The 16970-nt window shown below is 44.0% G+C and overlaps 1 protein-coding gene across 4 annotated transcripts in view; it reads right to left on the bottom strand.

Moving 5' to 3' along the window:
* B3gntl1 (UDP-GlcNAc:betaGal beta-1,3-N-acetylglucosaminyltransferase-like 1) overlaps positions 1–16970 on the bottom strand; it is a 106669-nt gene that overhangs the window by 46920 nt on the left and 42779 nt on the right. For 2 of the 4 annotated variants that reach the window (XM_005407178.2, XM_005407179.2), the window contains exon 6: positions 12706–12801. The exons of the other annotated variants lie outside the window; for them this stretch is intronic. In XM_005407178.2, the coding sequence (XP_005407235.1) occupies positions 12706–12801 (96 nt within the window). The remainder of the gene's footprint in view (positions 1–12705; positions 12802–16970) is intronic. 4 annotated transcript variants of the gene reach the window in all.

Genomic DNA, 16970 nt, shown 5'->3' with positions numbered 1-16970 from the left:
TTCAGCTCTCTCTGGTCCAGGCTCCCTTGCCTTCAGGCTGTCCTCCTGGCAGTGCCTAGCAACTGTGCCCATTCACTGGCCTCCAATCCAGCTCCTCCCACGGCAGGCTCTACATGCTGCTCCTTCACTCTGTGAATGCCTCAGTAGACGGCAAGGGGAGGTCAGACAGATCCTGCAAGGAGGACAGTCCTGAGCATCTCAGGTCTTCCCTAGGAAGGCCAAGACTGTCTGCTGCGAGCCCTGAGCCTGGCTCGAAGGGCTGCAGCAGTGTGGAACTCACATCTGTGCACAATGCAGGTGGCCTGGGCCTCAATGCTTGCAGGGCCCCCCCACACTGACACTCACACCCAGTCCGGGGCCTGGCCACACAGACATAGAGTGTGCGTACATCAAGAGGAGCCAGCTGTGCAGACAGGAGCCAGCTGTGGGCTAACAGCCACCCAACAAGAAGGCACTCATGTTAACTTTTTATCGCTGTGACAAAACACCTACAAATAAGCTCAAAGGAGGGCAGATATACTTTGCCCTATGGTGCCATTTGCTGGCGCAAATGCTCCTAGGCTTTTGGTGAGGCAGAATATCATGGTGGAACAGCTTGGTGGACCAAAGCTGCTCACCTTGGGGTGGTGAGCTGGGAAACAGACACAAAGGGGCTGAGTACAAGATATAACTTTCCAAGGAACCTGCTTCCTTCAATAGGCCCTGCTACTTAAAGTTTTCATCAATACCCTATCATATCATCAGCTGTAAATCAATGGATTAATCCACTGATGAGACCAGAGCCCTCAAGATGCAATCATCATCCCAAAAGCCCCACCTCTGAACACTGTTACACTGAGGCCTGGCCAGCACCCCATGGGCTTTTGGAGGAGATGTAAGACACACACACTGTTCTTGTGTCTGCATTATCTCACATAGCAAATATCCACAAAGTTCATAAGTGTTGTAACATGTTACAGAATTTCCTTTCTTTCTGAGGTTGAATAATATTCCTTTGTGTGCTGCAATGGTTGGGATGGGATTTGTCCCCAGAGTCCAAGTGCTGGAAGCCTGGTCCCCAGTGTGGTGATGAAGAAAGGTGGTCAGACCTTCAAGGGAGCATCTGATGTGGTTCTCATGGGACCTGTTTAGTTCTCATGAGAGTGGTCTCACAGAAAGTGAACCTGGCCCCTTCCTACTCGGTCTGCCTGTCCTACAGTATGCTCTCCCTCTTCAGTGCCATCCCATCATGTGACACAACCTCAGGCCTCACCAGAGCTAGTGTCAAGCTGTTTAGACTATCAGTCTCCAAAACTGAGCTAATCAAACCTCTTTCTTTGTAAGTTATCCAGTTTTAAGTGTTCTATTATAGCACTGAAAAACAGACTAACACATACACCACATTTTGCTCCTCCACTCATCTGCTGAGGGGCCCTTGGGTTGCTTCTATCTTTTTAGCTATTGTGAATAACACTGACATGAAAATGAGTGGCTAAATCTCTTCCAGACCCTTCTTTCAGTTCTTTAGGGTATGTATGCTGAAAGAGAACTGCTAGAGCATACAATAACTCTAATTTTTTTGAGGCACAAACACAATGTTTCTTATTGAGGCTGCACCATTTCACATCCCCAGAGATAGTGAATTCACATTCTAATTTTTACACATCTTTGCCAACTCTTATTATTTACTGATTGGTTGGCTGGCAGTAGCCATCCTAATAGGCTGAGGCAGCATCTCACTGTGCCTTTGCATTTCCCTAGTGATAATTGCTGAGTAATTATTTAATAATTGCTATAGTTGCTGAGCAACTTATCATGAACTTACTGGCCATTAGTGTATATTCATGGGAGAACAATTATAGGAGTCTTTTATATATTCTGAACATCAATCCCTTTTCATATATACAGTAAAATCTTGGATTGTGAGTATGTGCTGCATGAATATTCTGCAAGATGAGCGAACATTTCTAACAAATTTTAACTTGATAAACAAGCAATGTCTTGTAGTATGTGACACCAAATATCACATGATCACAATGGAGTCATGGTTTTCTCTCTTTCTCACTGTGGGATTGTGGGTGATCCTTTCCCAACAGCAAGAGGTTATGGAGGAGATCTCACCTGCAGAGGAGGAAGAGAAAAAGATGGAAGAATCCTTGACTTCAAATGAGATTAGAGAGATGTGTAAAATGTGGGAAACAGTCCCAAATTTTGTAGAGACGCAACACCCAAATAAGGCTGTAACAGTGTGAGTAATCTGCTTAACCACAATGCAGTGTCACATTTCTGAAAAATCCTCAAAAGGAGGCAAAACCAAGTGTCATTGGACAGGTTCCTTGTTACAGCTGCACACACGAAAAAAGATGCCAGCACATAGCAGTGATTCTATTAGTGACAGTGAAAGTCATCCTACACAATAACCTGTCTCTCTTGTCTCCCTCACATCAGCCAGGAAGGTTTTCAAAGTGCAGGTTAATTTGTTTAATTTTCTTGATACTTTGTATTTTCTTTATTCTTTTGTATTATATTACATACTGCAATCATTTTATGTGAATATTTTTGGGTTATAGGATGAATCATCTGAGTTTCTATTATTTCTTAAAGGGAAATTCTCTTTGATATGCAAGTGCTTTGGATTACAAGAATGTTTTTGGAATGAATTATACTCCCAAACCAAGGTTTTACTTATGATTTACAAATATTTTCTCCCACTGAGTCTCCGCCCTCCACACACCCAGTGCAGACAGGAGATCCTCACTCAAAAAAGCCCATGAACTGCTAACATCGGGGTTTGCATTTGGGCCCTCCCTGCATGTGCCCTGCACCGCCTGAGGTACTAGAGCAGGTGGTCCACAAGCTGCTGGGATCGTGGTTCAGGTCTGGGCTTTATGTGCGCCCTGACATCCTGGGGGTCACAGACACAGGTGGTCCGTGATCACTGCAAATACAGCCCACGTCTGCCTCCTGTATGCGCCCCGAGCTGCCTGGTGATGCAGAATCAGGCAGTCTGTGACCCATGGACATCATGGTTCGCAGCTGAACTCTGAGAGAACCAGGTATTTCCCATCTACTTCCTGGGGACAGAGCAGGCGACCCATGACCTTGCTGCCATTATGGTCTGAGTCTCCGCCCTCTGCGCACCTGGTGCAGACAGGAGATCCTCATTCAGAAAGCCCACAAACTGCTAACATTGGAGTTTGCGTTTGGGCCCTCTCTGCATGTGCCCTGCGCTACCTGAGGTACTAGAGCAGGTGGTCCACGAGCTGTTGGCCCCAGGGTTCGGATCTGGGCTTTACTTACACCCTGACCTCCTGGAGGTCACAGACACAGAAGGTCTGTGATCACTGCCCGTGCAGCTCCTGTGCACGCCCTGAACTGCCTGGAGACATGGAATCAGGTGGTCCACAAACTGCTGACCCTGTGGTTTGTGTCTGGGTTCTGCCTGTACCCTGAACTGCCTGGGGACACATGGCCAATGGTTGGTGATTGCACCATGACTGCAACCCACTTCTGGGTCATATGCGTGCCCTGAGCTGTGAGGGGACACAGGATCAGATGGTCTGACCTCACAGTTCACATCTGAGACCTTGGAAAACTAGACAGACTTCACTATCTGCCAGAAGACCCCAGACTAAGCAGCGCATTTGAGGGGCAAGCCTGACCACCAGGAAAACTAGGGACACTAGCGACCTTTGATGCGCTGCTAGGGAAGAGAGAGACTGAGCGTTCTGCATCCGGTATCAAACATGACAAGACGAAGGACTAAAACACAATCTCAGAAGTCCACCCAACTCAGAACAAGTCACAGAGACATCGACATAGAACTTGGTAAACATATACCTGACATTGCTGAAATGAATGCAATGGAAGTAAAGAAACAACTTCATCAGGCCATAGAAGAGATCAGATCAGAAATAATCTCTCAGGCAAAAAATGACATGACAATATAATGAAAGAATTGCTCAGCACATCTAAAGAAGAAATACATAAAAAAATAGATGAACACAGGCAACGGATGGAAACGTTAAATGAACAATATAGGAATGAACTAGAATGCATCAAACAGAGTCTAAGAGACATCCAGGAAATCAAAGCTGCCACTGAAAGCTACCAAAACCGCTTGAATGAAGCTGAAGATAGAATTTCAGATTTTGAAGACAGCATGGCAGCTAGTGATTGTGAAAGAAAGGATTTCTTAAAATCAACAAGGAACCAGGAAAAATCAATTCAACAGCTGCAAGACAAGGCAAAGAGGAATAATGTTCAACTAATAGGAGCCAATGAAGCAGCAGGATGCAACACAAATGACATAAAAAGAATTATTTGCAGAAATAATAGCAGAAAACTTCCCAAGCATGAAAACAGAATCGGATACACAGGTAAGTGTGGCATATAGAACTCCAGCTAGTCATAACCAAAATAAAACTACACCCAGACATATAATAATCAAGATCCCAGATCTCCAGCAAAAGAACAGAATCTTAAAAGCTGCTAGAGAAAAGAAACAGATCATCTATAAAGGAAAGCCTATCAGAATCAAGGTAGACTTCTCAACACAAACCATCCAATCAAGAAGAGCTTGAAGCGAAGTATTATAGGTCCTGAGACAAAAGAGCTTCCACCCAAGACTGAAGTATCCTGCCAAACTATCCTTCAAATTTTCAATGGAGAAATAAAGTATTTCCACAACAAAGAACAACTGAAGAACTTCATGAGTGCCAAACCATCCTTAAGAGTACTAAAAGATATTCTAGACAGACAAAAAATGACTGCAATTTCAAGAACAACAACAGAAAGGAATCCTCAGGCAGAGGAAGCAATTAAATAGGTAGAAAAGGTAGGAAACCAACAGCAAGTAAATCACATGATGATCAGTTATAACCATAAATGTAAATGGCCTCAATTCACTAGTCAAAATACACAGACTGGCAGAGTGGATTAAGAAACAAAATCCAATGATATGTTGTATACAAGAAACATATTTTACTGAAAAGGAAATCCACAGACTGAAAGTTAAAGGATGGAAAACAATTCTCCATGTAACAGGAATCCAGAAAAAAGCAGGTGTAGCTTTAATGTTCACAGACAATTTAAACTTCAAACTGAGAACAATCAAAAGAGATAAAGAAGGTCACTACATATTTGTTACGGGAAAACTGCAAGAGGAAGAGATAACAATCAAAAACATGTATCCACCAAATATTAGAGCACCAAACTATAGAAGTCCAATCTTTTTTTTGTTTTTGTTTTTTTTCTGGTACTGGGAATCGAACTCATGATATTGCTCTTGCCAGGCAGGCACTGTGCTGCTGAGCTAAATCTCCAGCCCCTAGAAGACAAATCTTAACAGACACGAAAACCCAAATAATTAATAGCACTATTGTAATAGGGGACCTCAACACCCCTTTGACACAAAGAGATAAGTCAACTGGACAAAAAACCAGCAAAGAAATAACACATCTGAACCAAATCTGTAAACAAATGGACTTAGTTGATGTATACAGAGTGTTCCACCCCACAACATCAGAATACACATTTCTCTCAGCTGCACATAGGACTTTCTCTAAAACAGACTACATTCCAGTCCACAGAGTATACCTACCTAAATGCAAAAGAACTGAAATTATCCCATGCATTTTATCTGACCACAGGGCAATGAAATTGAAAATTAATGACAAAAAAAGGAACTCCAAAAACTCCATAAACACTTGGAAATTAAACAACAACCTCCTGAAAAACCAATGGGTCATAGAAGAAATTAAAAAATACCTACAAACAAATGAAAATGTAAATACAACTTACCGGAATCTGTGGAATGTAATGAAAGCAGTCCTCAGAGGGAAATTTATAGCAGTGAACTCACACATAAGGAAAACAGAAAAAGAACAAATAAAGACCCTAATGCTGCACCTCAAACTATTAGAAAAAGAAGAACAAGTCAAGCCCAAAGCCCAAAGAAGGCAGGAGATTATAAAGATCAGGGCAGAAATTAATGCAATTCAGCCAAAGAAAACCCTATGAAAAATAAATGAATTAAAGAGTTAGTTCTTTGAAAGAATAAATAAAATTGATAAACCTCTAGGCAACTTTATCAAAAAAAGAAAGGAAAAAACTCAAATTCACGCAATAAGGAATGAAAAGGAAATTACTACAGATCCTACAGAAATTCAGAAGATCATTAATACCTACTTTGAAAATCTTTACTCCCATAGGATAGAAAACTCAGAAGAAATGGACAGATTCCTAGATATGTATGAATTACCAAGGTTGAATCAAGAAGATATAAAAATGTTGAACAACCCAGTATCAATAAATGAGATTGAAAACGTGATTCAAAACTTACTGACAAAGAAACGCCCAGGCCTTGATGGATTCACTGCAGAATTTTACAAGAAATTCAGAGAAGATTTAATACAAACACTCCTCAAACTCTTCAACAAAATTGAAAAGGAAGCAATTCTCCCTAACTCTTTTCTGGAGGCAAGCATTATACTGATACCAAAACCAGAGAAAGACCCAACCAAGAAAGAGAACTACCAACCAATCTCCCTAATGAATATAGATGCAAAGATACTCAATAACATACTAGCATATAGAATGCAGCAAATCATCAAGAAAATCATCCACCACAACCAAGTTGGATTCATTCCAGGAATGCAGGGATGGATCAATATTCACAAATCAATTAATGTTATATACCGTATCAATAGAGCCAAAGACAAAAACCACATGATCATCTCGATAGATGCAGAAAAAGCTTATGACAAAGTCCAACATGCATTCATGATAAAAACTCTACAGAAAATAGGAATAGACGGTCTTTAACTCAATCTGTTCAAAGCCGATGACAAACCAACAGCCAACATCATTCTAAATGGACAAAGACTGAAAGCTTTTACTTTAAAATTGGGAACAAGACAAGGATGTCCGCTGTCACCACTCCTGTTCAATATAGTTCTGGAACCATTAGCCAGAGCAATTAGACAAGACAGAAAAATAAAAGGAAAAAGGATAGGAAAGGAAGAAGTAAAATTATCACTATTTGCAGATGACATGATACTTTACATGGAAGACCCCAAAAACTCCACAAGAAGACTCCTTAAATTAACAACTTCAGCAGTGTAGCTGGATACAAAGTCAACACCCAAAAATTGATAGCATTCCTATACACAAACAACAAACAGACTGAGAGAGAAATTAAGGAAACCATACCTTTCACAATAGCATCCAAGAAACTGAAATATTTAGGAATCAATCTAACAAGAGAAGTAAAAGATCTATTCAAGGAAAACTACAGTACTCTGAAAAATGAGATCCAAGAGGATTTCAAAAAATGGAAAGGAAAGATATTCCTTGCTCATGGATAGGAAGAACCAACATTGTCAAAATGGCCATACTCCCAAAACTGGTGTACAGATTCAATGCAATTCCCATTAAACTACCATTAGCATACCTCACAGATCTCGAGAAAATGTTCCTTAAATTCACCTGGAACCAGAAGAGACCCAGAATAGCAAAAGCAATCCTGGGCAACAAAGACAGGTCAGGTGGAATTACAATCCCTTAGATTATACTACAAAGCTACTGTCATAAAATCAACATGGTACCAGCTAAAAAACAGACCAGAAAATCAATGGAACAGACTGAAAGAAAAAGCCACAACCAAAAACACACTCAGCCACCTAATCTTTGATAAAGGGGCCAAACAAACTCACTGGAAGAACGACAGCCTGTTTAATAAATGGTATGGGAAAAATTGGCTTGCCACCTGCCAAAGACTGAAAATAGATCCAAGTCTATCACCATGCACCAAACTCAACTCAAAATGGATCAGAGACCTCAATATTAAAACAGAAACACTACATCTATTGGAAGAGAAAGTAGGTAAAAACCTTGAAGACATAGGGGTAGGCAGAGTTCATCAGCAAAAACCAAACCACATGTGAAATACTTCAAAGAATCAACAACTGGGATCTCATCCTACTGAAAAGTTTCTGCACATCTAAAGAAATCACCAGCAGAGGCAAAAGAAAACCCACAAACTGGGAAAAAATTTTAGCTGACTGTCCCTCAGACAAAGGGCTTCTATCTAGAACATACAAAGAATTAAAAAACACCAGTCCCCCCCAAATTCAAAGACCCAATCCAAAAATGGGCAGCTGAGATGAATACACACTTCTCAGATAAAGAAATCCAAACAGCAAATAAATACATTTGAAAATCTTCAACATCATTAGTCATTCAAGAAATGCAAATTAAAACAACATTGAGATTTCATCTCACCCCAGAATGGCTATCATTAAGAAATCAAACAATAACAAATGCTTGTGAGGCTGTAGAGAAATAAGAACTTTTTTCCACTGCTGGTGGGAATGCAGAGTGTGAAACACTGTGGAAATCAGATTGGAGATTCTCAACAAACTAGATCTAGAGGGTCCCATTCAACCCAGCTATTCCCCTTTTGGGTATTTTCCCAGAAGATCTAAAAACATATCACAGTGATATATGTGCACCCACGTTCATAGCAGTGCAATTTGTAATTGCGAAATTGTGGAAGCAACCCAAATGTCCATCCACTGAGGAATGGATAAAAAAATTGTGGTACTTTTATATAATGGAATATTACTTAGCTATAAAGAAAGATAAACTTGAGGCTTTTACACGTAAATGGTCACAACTAGAGACCATACTCATAAGTGAAATAAACCAGACCTCCAGGTGTAAGCAACATATTGTCTCACTAGTATAAGAATTTGAAAGAGTGAATAAAAATTAGGAGGTATGATAGATATTGCAAAACAAAAAGAAAATGCTCGAAAGAAAGGGTAACTGGGGTGAGGGAAAAGAGAAAAGAAAGAAGGGGAAATTATGTATGTATGTATAAACAGGATAGTTAACACAGTTGTACTACTGACTTCTACTGCTTTACTGAAAGGAACAGGTAATGATTACTTATTTGATTAATCTTGCATATCTCTACTTGTTTTCCTGAGAAACCACTTTGAAGATATCAATAAGTAATACAACCACCATTGTTCATTTCCTACCACTTTGTCTGTAACTCTGTATTGTTTGTATTGTTCTTACGCTATTTTGTAAATGGATGTCTGTTTGATAATGTTTTCCTTCTTTCATTTTTAAAATAAATTTTAAAAAAAGAAATATAACAAATATTTTCTCCCATCTTGTGGATTGCTTTTTCACTCCATCCACTGTGTTCTTAGGTGGACAGAAATTTTAAATGTTGATACATTCTAATTTATCTAGTTTTTTCTTTTGTTTCCTATGTTTTTGGCAAAAAAAATCATAGCCAAGAAATCACTGCCACATGCAACACTGTGAAGTGTTTATGTTTTCTTCTGAAGTGTTATATAGCTTTTAGTGTTAGGTTTAGGTCTTTGAGTCACTTTAATTTTTTGTGCATAGTGAAAATATGGGCAAAGCTGTGTTCTGCTTATGGCCAGAAGACTCTTTTAGAATAGAGATCCGCAGTTATCTTACTTTTACTTCCTTCACTTCAAGTCAACGATGAAATTTCACAGTGATATCTTATGTCTTCTGGGGTGGTGGCAGAAGGGAGGGTGCTGTTGTGGATCACTGTTGTGGCCCAGGTGGTCTGGCGAGGTGCAGCAAGAACAGGCCTCACTGGAGAGGCAGGAGGAGACAAAGGCCCCACCAGCAGGCAGGTGATGTCCCATAAGCTCAAGAGCTGGCATGCAGTGCCCTGGTGGTTTCTGGTCTGCACAGCTCAACCAAAACAGTCCCATGGTAGCCAGTGAGTTGTTGTGACTCAGCTTGGCTGCTTGGATGTACCCTCAGTGGAGATGAGAGCTGTTTTCTGCATCTCACCTTTCTCACCACAATTTGGCTCTCTGTGCTTCCAACTGATCTTCCGATTTGGCTTCAATGCTTCAGTGAACTCCTTCCAAAAGGTTAGCAGTGTCAAGGACATGTCATCCAAGATGTGCCTAAAGCTGCTAACTTGGTAAGGCCACTGCTCATCTGATGAGCAGTTCTCTAGCACGAAAGTGAGCCACCACTGAGTGGATGATCTCTTGGTGACAGACAGTGGCACACACTCACCACAGTCCTCTCTGGTGCTGATGAAGATGTGATGAAGCTGCCAGCCACGGACTGGAAAAGGACATGCAGTGAGATGCTGCGCTCAGCCCTCTGCTGCTGTGATGATCCGCACATTATGTGTTTGACAGCAGCAGTCAAAAATAACTGGTTTCTGTACCCAAGGGGTGAAGCACTGTCTTCCCTCTCCCACAGTGCTGAAGATGACAGCTTTGAGGCAGCATCCATAGTCTATAAGGCAGAGTAACCATCTCTTCTGAGATGCTGAGGCCCAGCTGAGCTTGCAGTGTCTCCTCTTGCTGGACTCACTTACCTGCTTCCTTCTGACCCCAACATGAACTCCCCAGTCAGGTGCACCTTACATTTTATTTTTTGTAGAGAATTGTAAGCTGATTTCACATCATATGGAAATGCAAAGGACAAAGAAGAGTAAGTTTGGACAGCTAATGCTAACCAACTACAAGAATTACAATAAAAAAAAGTAATAGAAGAAGTCTGTAAATGTCAACCAGTCAACAGGAGAAAAGACAGTCTACTTAAACCAATGTAGCTACGGGCACTGATTGTGATGGAAGAAAGACCTGTCTTTCTCCAATGACTGTATCAACAGAATATCTATAGGCAAAATGAAAATGTACCCTCCCAAATTCTTCTGTTGAAGGCCTGTTCCCTGATTTGATGGCATCTGTGTTGGGCCTTTGGAGGCTGACCAGATTCAGATGAGGGTAGGGTGGTGGAATGCTCACAGTGGGCTCAGCCTCTGGCTCTCCTCTGCCATGTGAGGACCTGGGTGAGGAAGTGGCCATCTGCAAGCCCAGAAGAGGGGTTGGGCAAGAATGAAGTGCTGCCAGCTGCTGCAATTAGACTTCTCAGCTTCCAGAACTGTGATAAACTGCTCTTGTTTAAGCCACCTGGTGCACAGTATTTTGTTATGATAACCTGAGTTGAGTAAGACAACAACTTGAGCCATGTGCCAAAACTAACTAAGAAAGGAAAACAGACTTGCATGAAAAACCTAAAACATACGACTTTCAGGGGAAGACATGAGAAAACATTATGAACTTGATTAGCCAAAGACTTCTCATATTCAACACCAAAAGCACAGCCCATAAAAGGAATACTGGTAAGTTGGGTTTCATCAAAAATTAAAACTTCTCTTTGAATAAAAGAGCAAAATGACAAGCCATAGATGCAGAAAAATATTTTCAAAGTCTATGTCTGATAAAGGATTTGTATCCACAATACATAAATGTTAAAATTCAAAAATAAGAATACAAACAACAAAATAATGGACAAAGAGATCTGGACATTTTACCAAAGAAGAGATATGCATAGTAAAATAGCCCATTAATCAATAGGGAAGTGTAAATTAAAGCCATATGAAGTACTACTACACACCCATTACACACTTTTTTTGGGTAACTTTTTATATTACTCAGACTTCTTCCTAAAATAGTCAAGCATAATCTTTACAAATATAATAGTTACTTTTAAATTGTTTTAAATGGATATAGCTTTGTAACTAATAAAGAGAAATTCATTTCTTTTCATTAAAAAATATCAAAACAAAAACCAAGTTTTCTGTAGACATAAAACCTAAGCATCAGGGTGTGATTCTAAGCCCACACTGGGTCATTGGCTTTTTGGCCTCCCACGAAAATCCTCAGCAAAGTACAATGCCGTCTGGAGACAACACACATATGGCTCCTGCTGGCTCAGACTGCCTGGAGAGGCAGGAAGCAACATACCATCTAGCTTGCAGAGGTGCAGCCCGTGGGGAGGCAGTCCCAGTGTCTGCCGTGAACACATTCGAGAGTCCACCAGGAGTGTAGCACCACACCACAGCACACAGCTCAGTGTCAGGAAGGGCTGCACTGGACCACAACCTGTACGGGAGGAGCTGTCCTCTGACAAAAGAACAATGGCTTCTGTCCACTCAAGGGGGAGGCCAGACACCCCGCAGGGGCAACCAAGGTAATCACCAATCTGTAGCTGCTCAGATCTGAGACATTGGGTGCTAGTTGTCCCTACGTCTGGCCTTAAATTGGCATGTCCACTGCCACATCCACTCTCTGCCCATGGTCATGTCAATCCTGTACCTGCTGCCATGTCTACTCTCTGCCCTGTGCCATATACACCCTCTGTTTGCTCTGAAATCACGCTGCTGTCAACACTGCACAAGGACAGCCTGGCTCCACAGAACATGTCAGGGACACACTGTAGAGACTGAAAAGCCTTTGGAGTCCCAAGCATGCTTTGCAATGCCGGCATCCTGGGAGGGAACACGCACCATCTAAACCCTGAATATCTATGGGAGCAGGAGAGAGCCCCTTCAGCACTCTGTGTAGACACCGACATGTAGATACAGAGAAGACACAGACTGCATCCAATCGCACATTCTCGGGCCTGGGGCAGGACATGGCCTAGCACTAATAAGCAGTTTCTCCAACAAGGACAAACAGCCACCAACTCACCCATGGCCACCTGCATCAAGAACGAACACCTGAGGGCCATCACCTGTACAGCCACCCACATCAGGGACCAACAGTCACAGCTGTCACCCACACAGCCAGGCATAATGAAGACAAACAGCCATGCTGTCACCCACACAGCCAGCCACCTGCAACGAGGACACACAGCCATCACCTGTGTCAGGAGCTGGTCTGGTACCAGCTGGTTGATCCAACGTGTGTACCGTGCGGTGGAGTCTGGGGGATCCCTCTTCACTTGGCACCCTATGATCTGTGAAAACAACAAACAGAGCTTACGTACCCTTACGAGAGGTGTGATACCCCTGTATGTGTGTCTGAGGCCACTTGGAACATGTGTGTCCAAACAGAGCCTAACTGAAACCTCTGGGCTCTGGGCTGAGGTGGACAAAGCCCCAAGTGAAGAGGAAGAGGGGCGCCTGAGCCCACGCAGGGCTCAGTTCAGGAAAGCACCATCTACATCTACATGTGTTCCCAGACTGCAGGACCACTTTCCCAGACAACAGCCCAATCTCAGCACACATCCTGGCCCTATCATTCCTTGTCCCTGAAGTGGTACCATTCCTTGTGACCTGAGGTGGTACCACATAGGCTCCTTGGTGTCCCATCTCCTCCCACCCTCAATCCTAGCCCTGCTCCCCCTGGCATCAAACACAGCCCCCTCGATCTCCCTCCCCGAGCTCCTTACCTCTGCCCAGCCCTGGCTGCCTATACCCCACAATCTAGACAAACTGCTCGTGGTCCCTGCAAAAATCAGCATCTCTAAGACCAGTCGGAGGGGTCCTGCAGACCTTCAGAGGCCTGGGAAGAGCTGACCCCTGTGTGGACACCTGGGTCTCCTCAGACACTAGCAGAGGGCTTGGGCTGCAGGTGGGCCTCCCTACAGAAAAGGAGTCCAAGCTTCCCTGCCTCTGGCACTGACATCAGCTCAGTCCAGCAACTGGTCTGAAAGGAATTCTCCTCACTTAGATGAGACCCTTCTCATGGGGCAGGTGGAGGTGGAGGGAATACAGTATCCAGCCAGTGGTAGAGCCTTCCTCACAGGCTGGATGAGGATTCTAAAAGGGCTGAGGGTAGAAAGAACAGAAAAAAGATGGTTCTGCAGTCCCAGAAGCCTCATCCTCCCTCACTGTGAGATGAAGCTGAGTGTGGGTCATGATGGAAGTTCAGCTACCTTCTCACCTGTGCCTCTGGGCCAGTGGCTCCTGTCTTTGTTACTGGCCTGTTACTGGTACTGGCCCTGGTCCCCTAGAGCCCCTGAGATACTGTGAAACTGACAGTAGGCCATTTACCCACACCCTGGGAGGGGATTCCATGAAGGCTTACCATCAGCACCCCCAGGTCTCCATCTGTCTAGAGGCCACAGGACAGGACCGATGTACTACCACATCTCCCCACGGTATGGCCCACATCTGTGGGATGCTGTCACTCTGCCTCCATCCCAACTGGCCTTTGTACTCCACAAGCGGAACATCCCACCCTCAGCCCCTGTTCAATGCTTCTGCTTGGGAGACCCCATGGAGAACTCCCTTCTGGGCTCCTCAGGGCCCACAGAGCAACACAGAGACTCCCCAAATTCAATTCTACCCACCCAGAACTGATCTCTGCTCTGAATATTCAGGAAATGAGTGATAAATAGGAATAAATATTACACTGGGATTGGCATAATGACACCCAGAATCTAAAATCCTAAAGGTTCTGCTGATTTATACACCATTGCACAATTTATAAAAGCTGTCATCAAGAGTCTTTCCTTCCTTATTAAATGGTTTTCTTGAAAACAGCCTTAAGTAAATAATGACCAAGTAGGAGCAGACAGCCAGCATTCATTTCATTCTTCCAGAACAAACTACAAACACAACTGACAAACCACCAACCAGAAACTGCAGATTAGGGCTCTGCAGGTCACAATCTAAAACCAGCACCATGGCAAAAACTTTTCCAGGCCAGCCTTGTGTTGGTGCAGCTACACCATTAAGATATCCTGAAGGCCAGGCAGCACAAAGAATAAAGATGCTCCACCTATTCTGCAGCTGGGAGAACATGTGCCACAAGGTTCTCCATGCACGGTGCATGCAGCATCCAGAGGATTAATGAGGTCAGTGAGAAAAGTCACAGCCTAGACTTCATCTCTAAAGACAGATGTCAGGGCTGTTTGAAATACGATCAAGACACCCCAACCGTTTGCATTTTTTCTAAATCCCTAAGCTTTCCTAAACATCAGCATGCATCTGGATGGATGCCACAGATGACTGCAAGAGGGGCTGATCTGCTGTGTCAGGACAGAAATGGAAGCAGCGCCCTCTAACACCAACATTCGTGACAAGATTCTTCACAAGTTTCCATGTATGATACAATTAGATACTGAGAGGCTGTCATTTGCCGCCATATAAATGTCTCTGTGAGAGAAAGACATAGTATCTATGTACAGAAAGGACACAGGCCTAGTTGCACACACTGGGCCCCAGATGAGTGTGGCCATCAGGATGGGCCAGAAAATGGAAGCCTTCTTTGGGCAGTTTCCTGGCAGTAAGCACTATCTGAACCCCAGGAAGTGGGTACATTTCTTGATATCATGCTGTTCCTTTCTTGTGACCTCCACATGCAATATTACCACACCCATCAGAGCCGCAGCAAGGAGCTTCTGGAAATCCCAGATTCTGCCTTTCCTCATTTAAATTGACAGAAATCCACCCAACAGGACTTGTTTCCAGCTTTTTCCTCTTCCCAAAAAAGGGCCCAGACCACCCTCCAAAATGAAGAAAAAGTTTGTACATCTCATCCCTCTTCTTGTGAGATTGAGAACTCTCTGGAACTAGGGTAGAAATCCCTGAGTCACCAGTGATACGATGTGGGCCAGCCCCAGGGCTGGGGGATGCCACTGCCTGGTGTGGATGGTGCTCCAGTGGCCCCATAGTGGCATCTGCTGTTGCAACACTGTGGGGTATTCTCTAAATCTTTCACAATCAGAAATGGGGAAGAAATGAGAGACTTTATGCCCATCAACTTTAAAAAAGCAACTTCTGGAGTCTGTGGTCACTGACCGCTATGAATACATGTATTTATACATACTTGCAGTTCTTAAACTCGTTGGGCACATAAATCTTCCCAGAATTTTCCAAAAGCTGCAGCACTCTCCTACCCTCCCTTAAAACGTGCCCCATGCTGAAACGCCCCCAGCCACCCTGGGACCTCTCCCCCAACCTCTGTACCCACAAGAGGAGTGGCTGCATGGATCCCCCATGCTCTGGGAGATTCTCTGTACTTCCTGTCTGCTTCCACACTCTGCACACACCACTGCATACAGCACTTTGGGCTGCTGTGCCCAGGCCAACCCATGTGTCCATCCAGTAATACCATGCTGGGGTGGCAGGGAGTGGCGGGGGCGTGTTGCTGAGGCCTCCTACAGCAAAGCTGGCCACCTAGCTGTGTGCTGAAGGGAGTGGCCAGGGTCAGAGGCAGTGGTGAGGGCCTGGAGTGGGCTGGGAAGGGCAGGGCAAGGCAGGAGGCTTGAGGGGCCATGCAGTGAGCTGGGTACAACTCCCTTAGCTGGTGCTACCCTGAGAGCCACAGAGCAGCTGCAGGGCAGAAGGGTCTCCAGGTGCAGCCAGGGAGGGGGAGGTTCTTATCTTCCTACAGCATACTCTAAGGATGTGGATGTGTTAATAACACTTAAACTTAAACAGTATAAACTATTCCAAGTCAAGGAATAAGGGTTTTTAGCCTCCAGCTAGGCCTGGTGCCACAGGCCTATAATCCCACTCTGGCAAGCTGAGGTAGGAGGATCCCAAGTTCAAGGCCAGTTTGGGCAACTTAGTGCTTTAGCAAGACTCTGTCTCAGAAATAAAAAATAAAGGGCTGAAGACATGTCTGTGTGAGAGCGTCTGGTTTAATGCCCCGTAGCACACATGCAAAAACCAACCAACCAACCAAACAAACATCCCACTTAGCCCAAACACTCTCTCCTGACAACTTCCAGGGAGGCCACAGCCTGTCTTGGGTCAGCAGCTGCACAAGAAAGGACACACTGCAGCATCAATTCAAATCTCTAAAACTTGAGGGGAGGCCTAGGACACCAAAGGTATTAGGATCCCGAGACAGCCTCCCGGGGATCAGGGTGTTAGGCAATGCTGAGGCCTGAAGATGAGCGGGAGGGGTGTGGCTCTGAACAAGGACGCAGAAGCTGGCTCTGAGTCAGAGGGCAGCACAGGTCTCAGCTGTCTTCATGTCAAGAACTCAGCTGCTTAGTGCTTTAGCAAGACTCTGTCTCAGAAATAAAAAATAAAGGGCTGGAGACATATCTGTGTGAGAGCCCCTGGTTCAATGCCCTGTAGCACAAAGACCAAAACTGTGTGTGGGACTGGGGATGTAGCTCAGCAGCACAGTGCCTACCTGGCAAGTGCAAGGTCTGAGTTTGATTCC

This window comes from Chinchilla lanigera, unplaced genomic scaffold, assembly GCF_000276665.1.
Source record: "Chinchilla lanigera isolate Chin_1 unplaced genomic scaffold, ChiLan1.0 scaffold00105, whole genome shotgun sequence".
NCBI lineage: Eukaryota > Metazoa > Chordata > Mammalia > Rodentia > Chinchillidae > Chinchilla > Chinchilla lanigera.
Note: the sequence above shows the minus strand (reverse complement) of the source record. Positions and strands in the feature narration are given on the sequence as shown.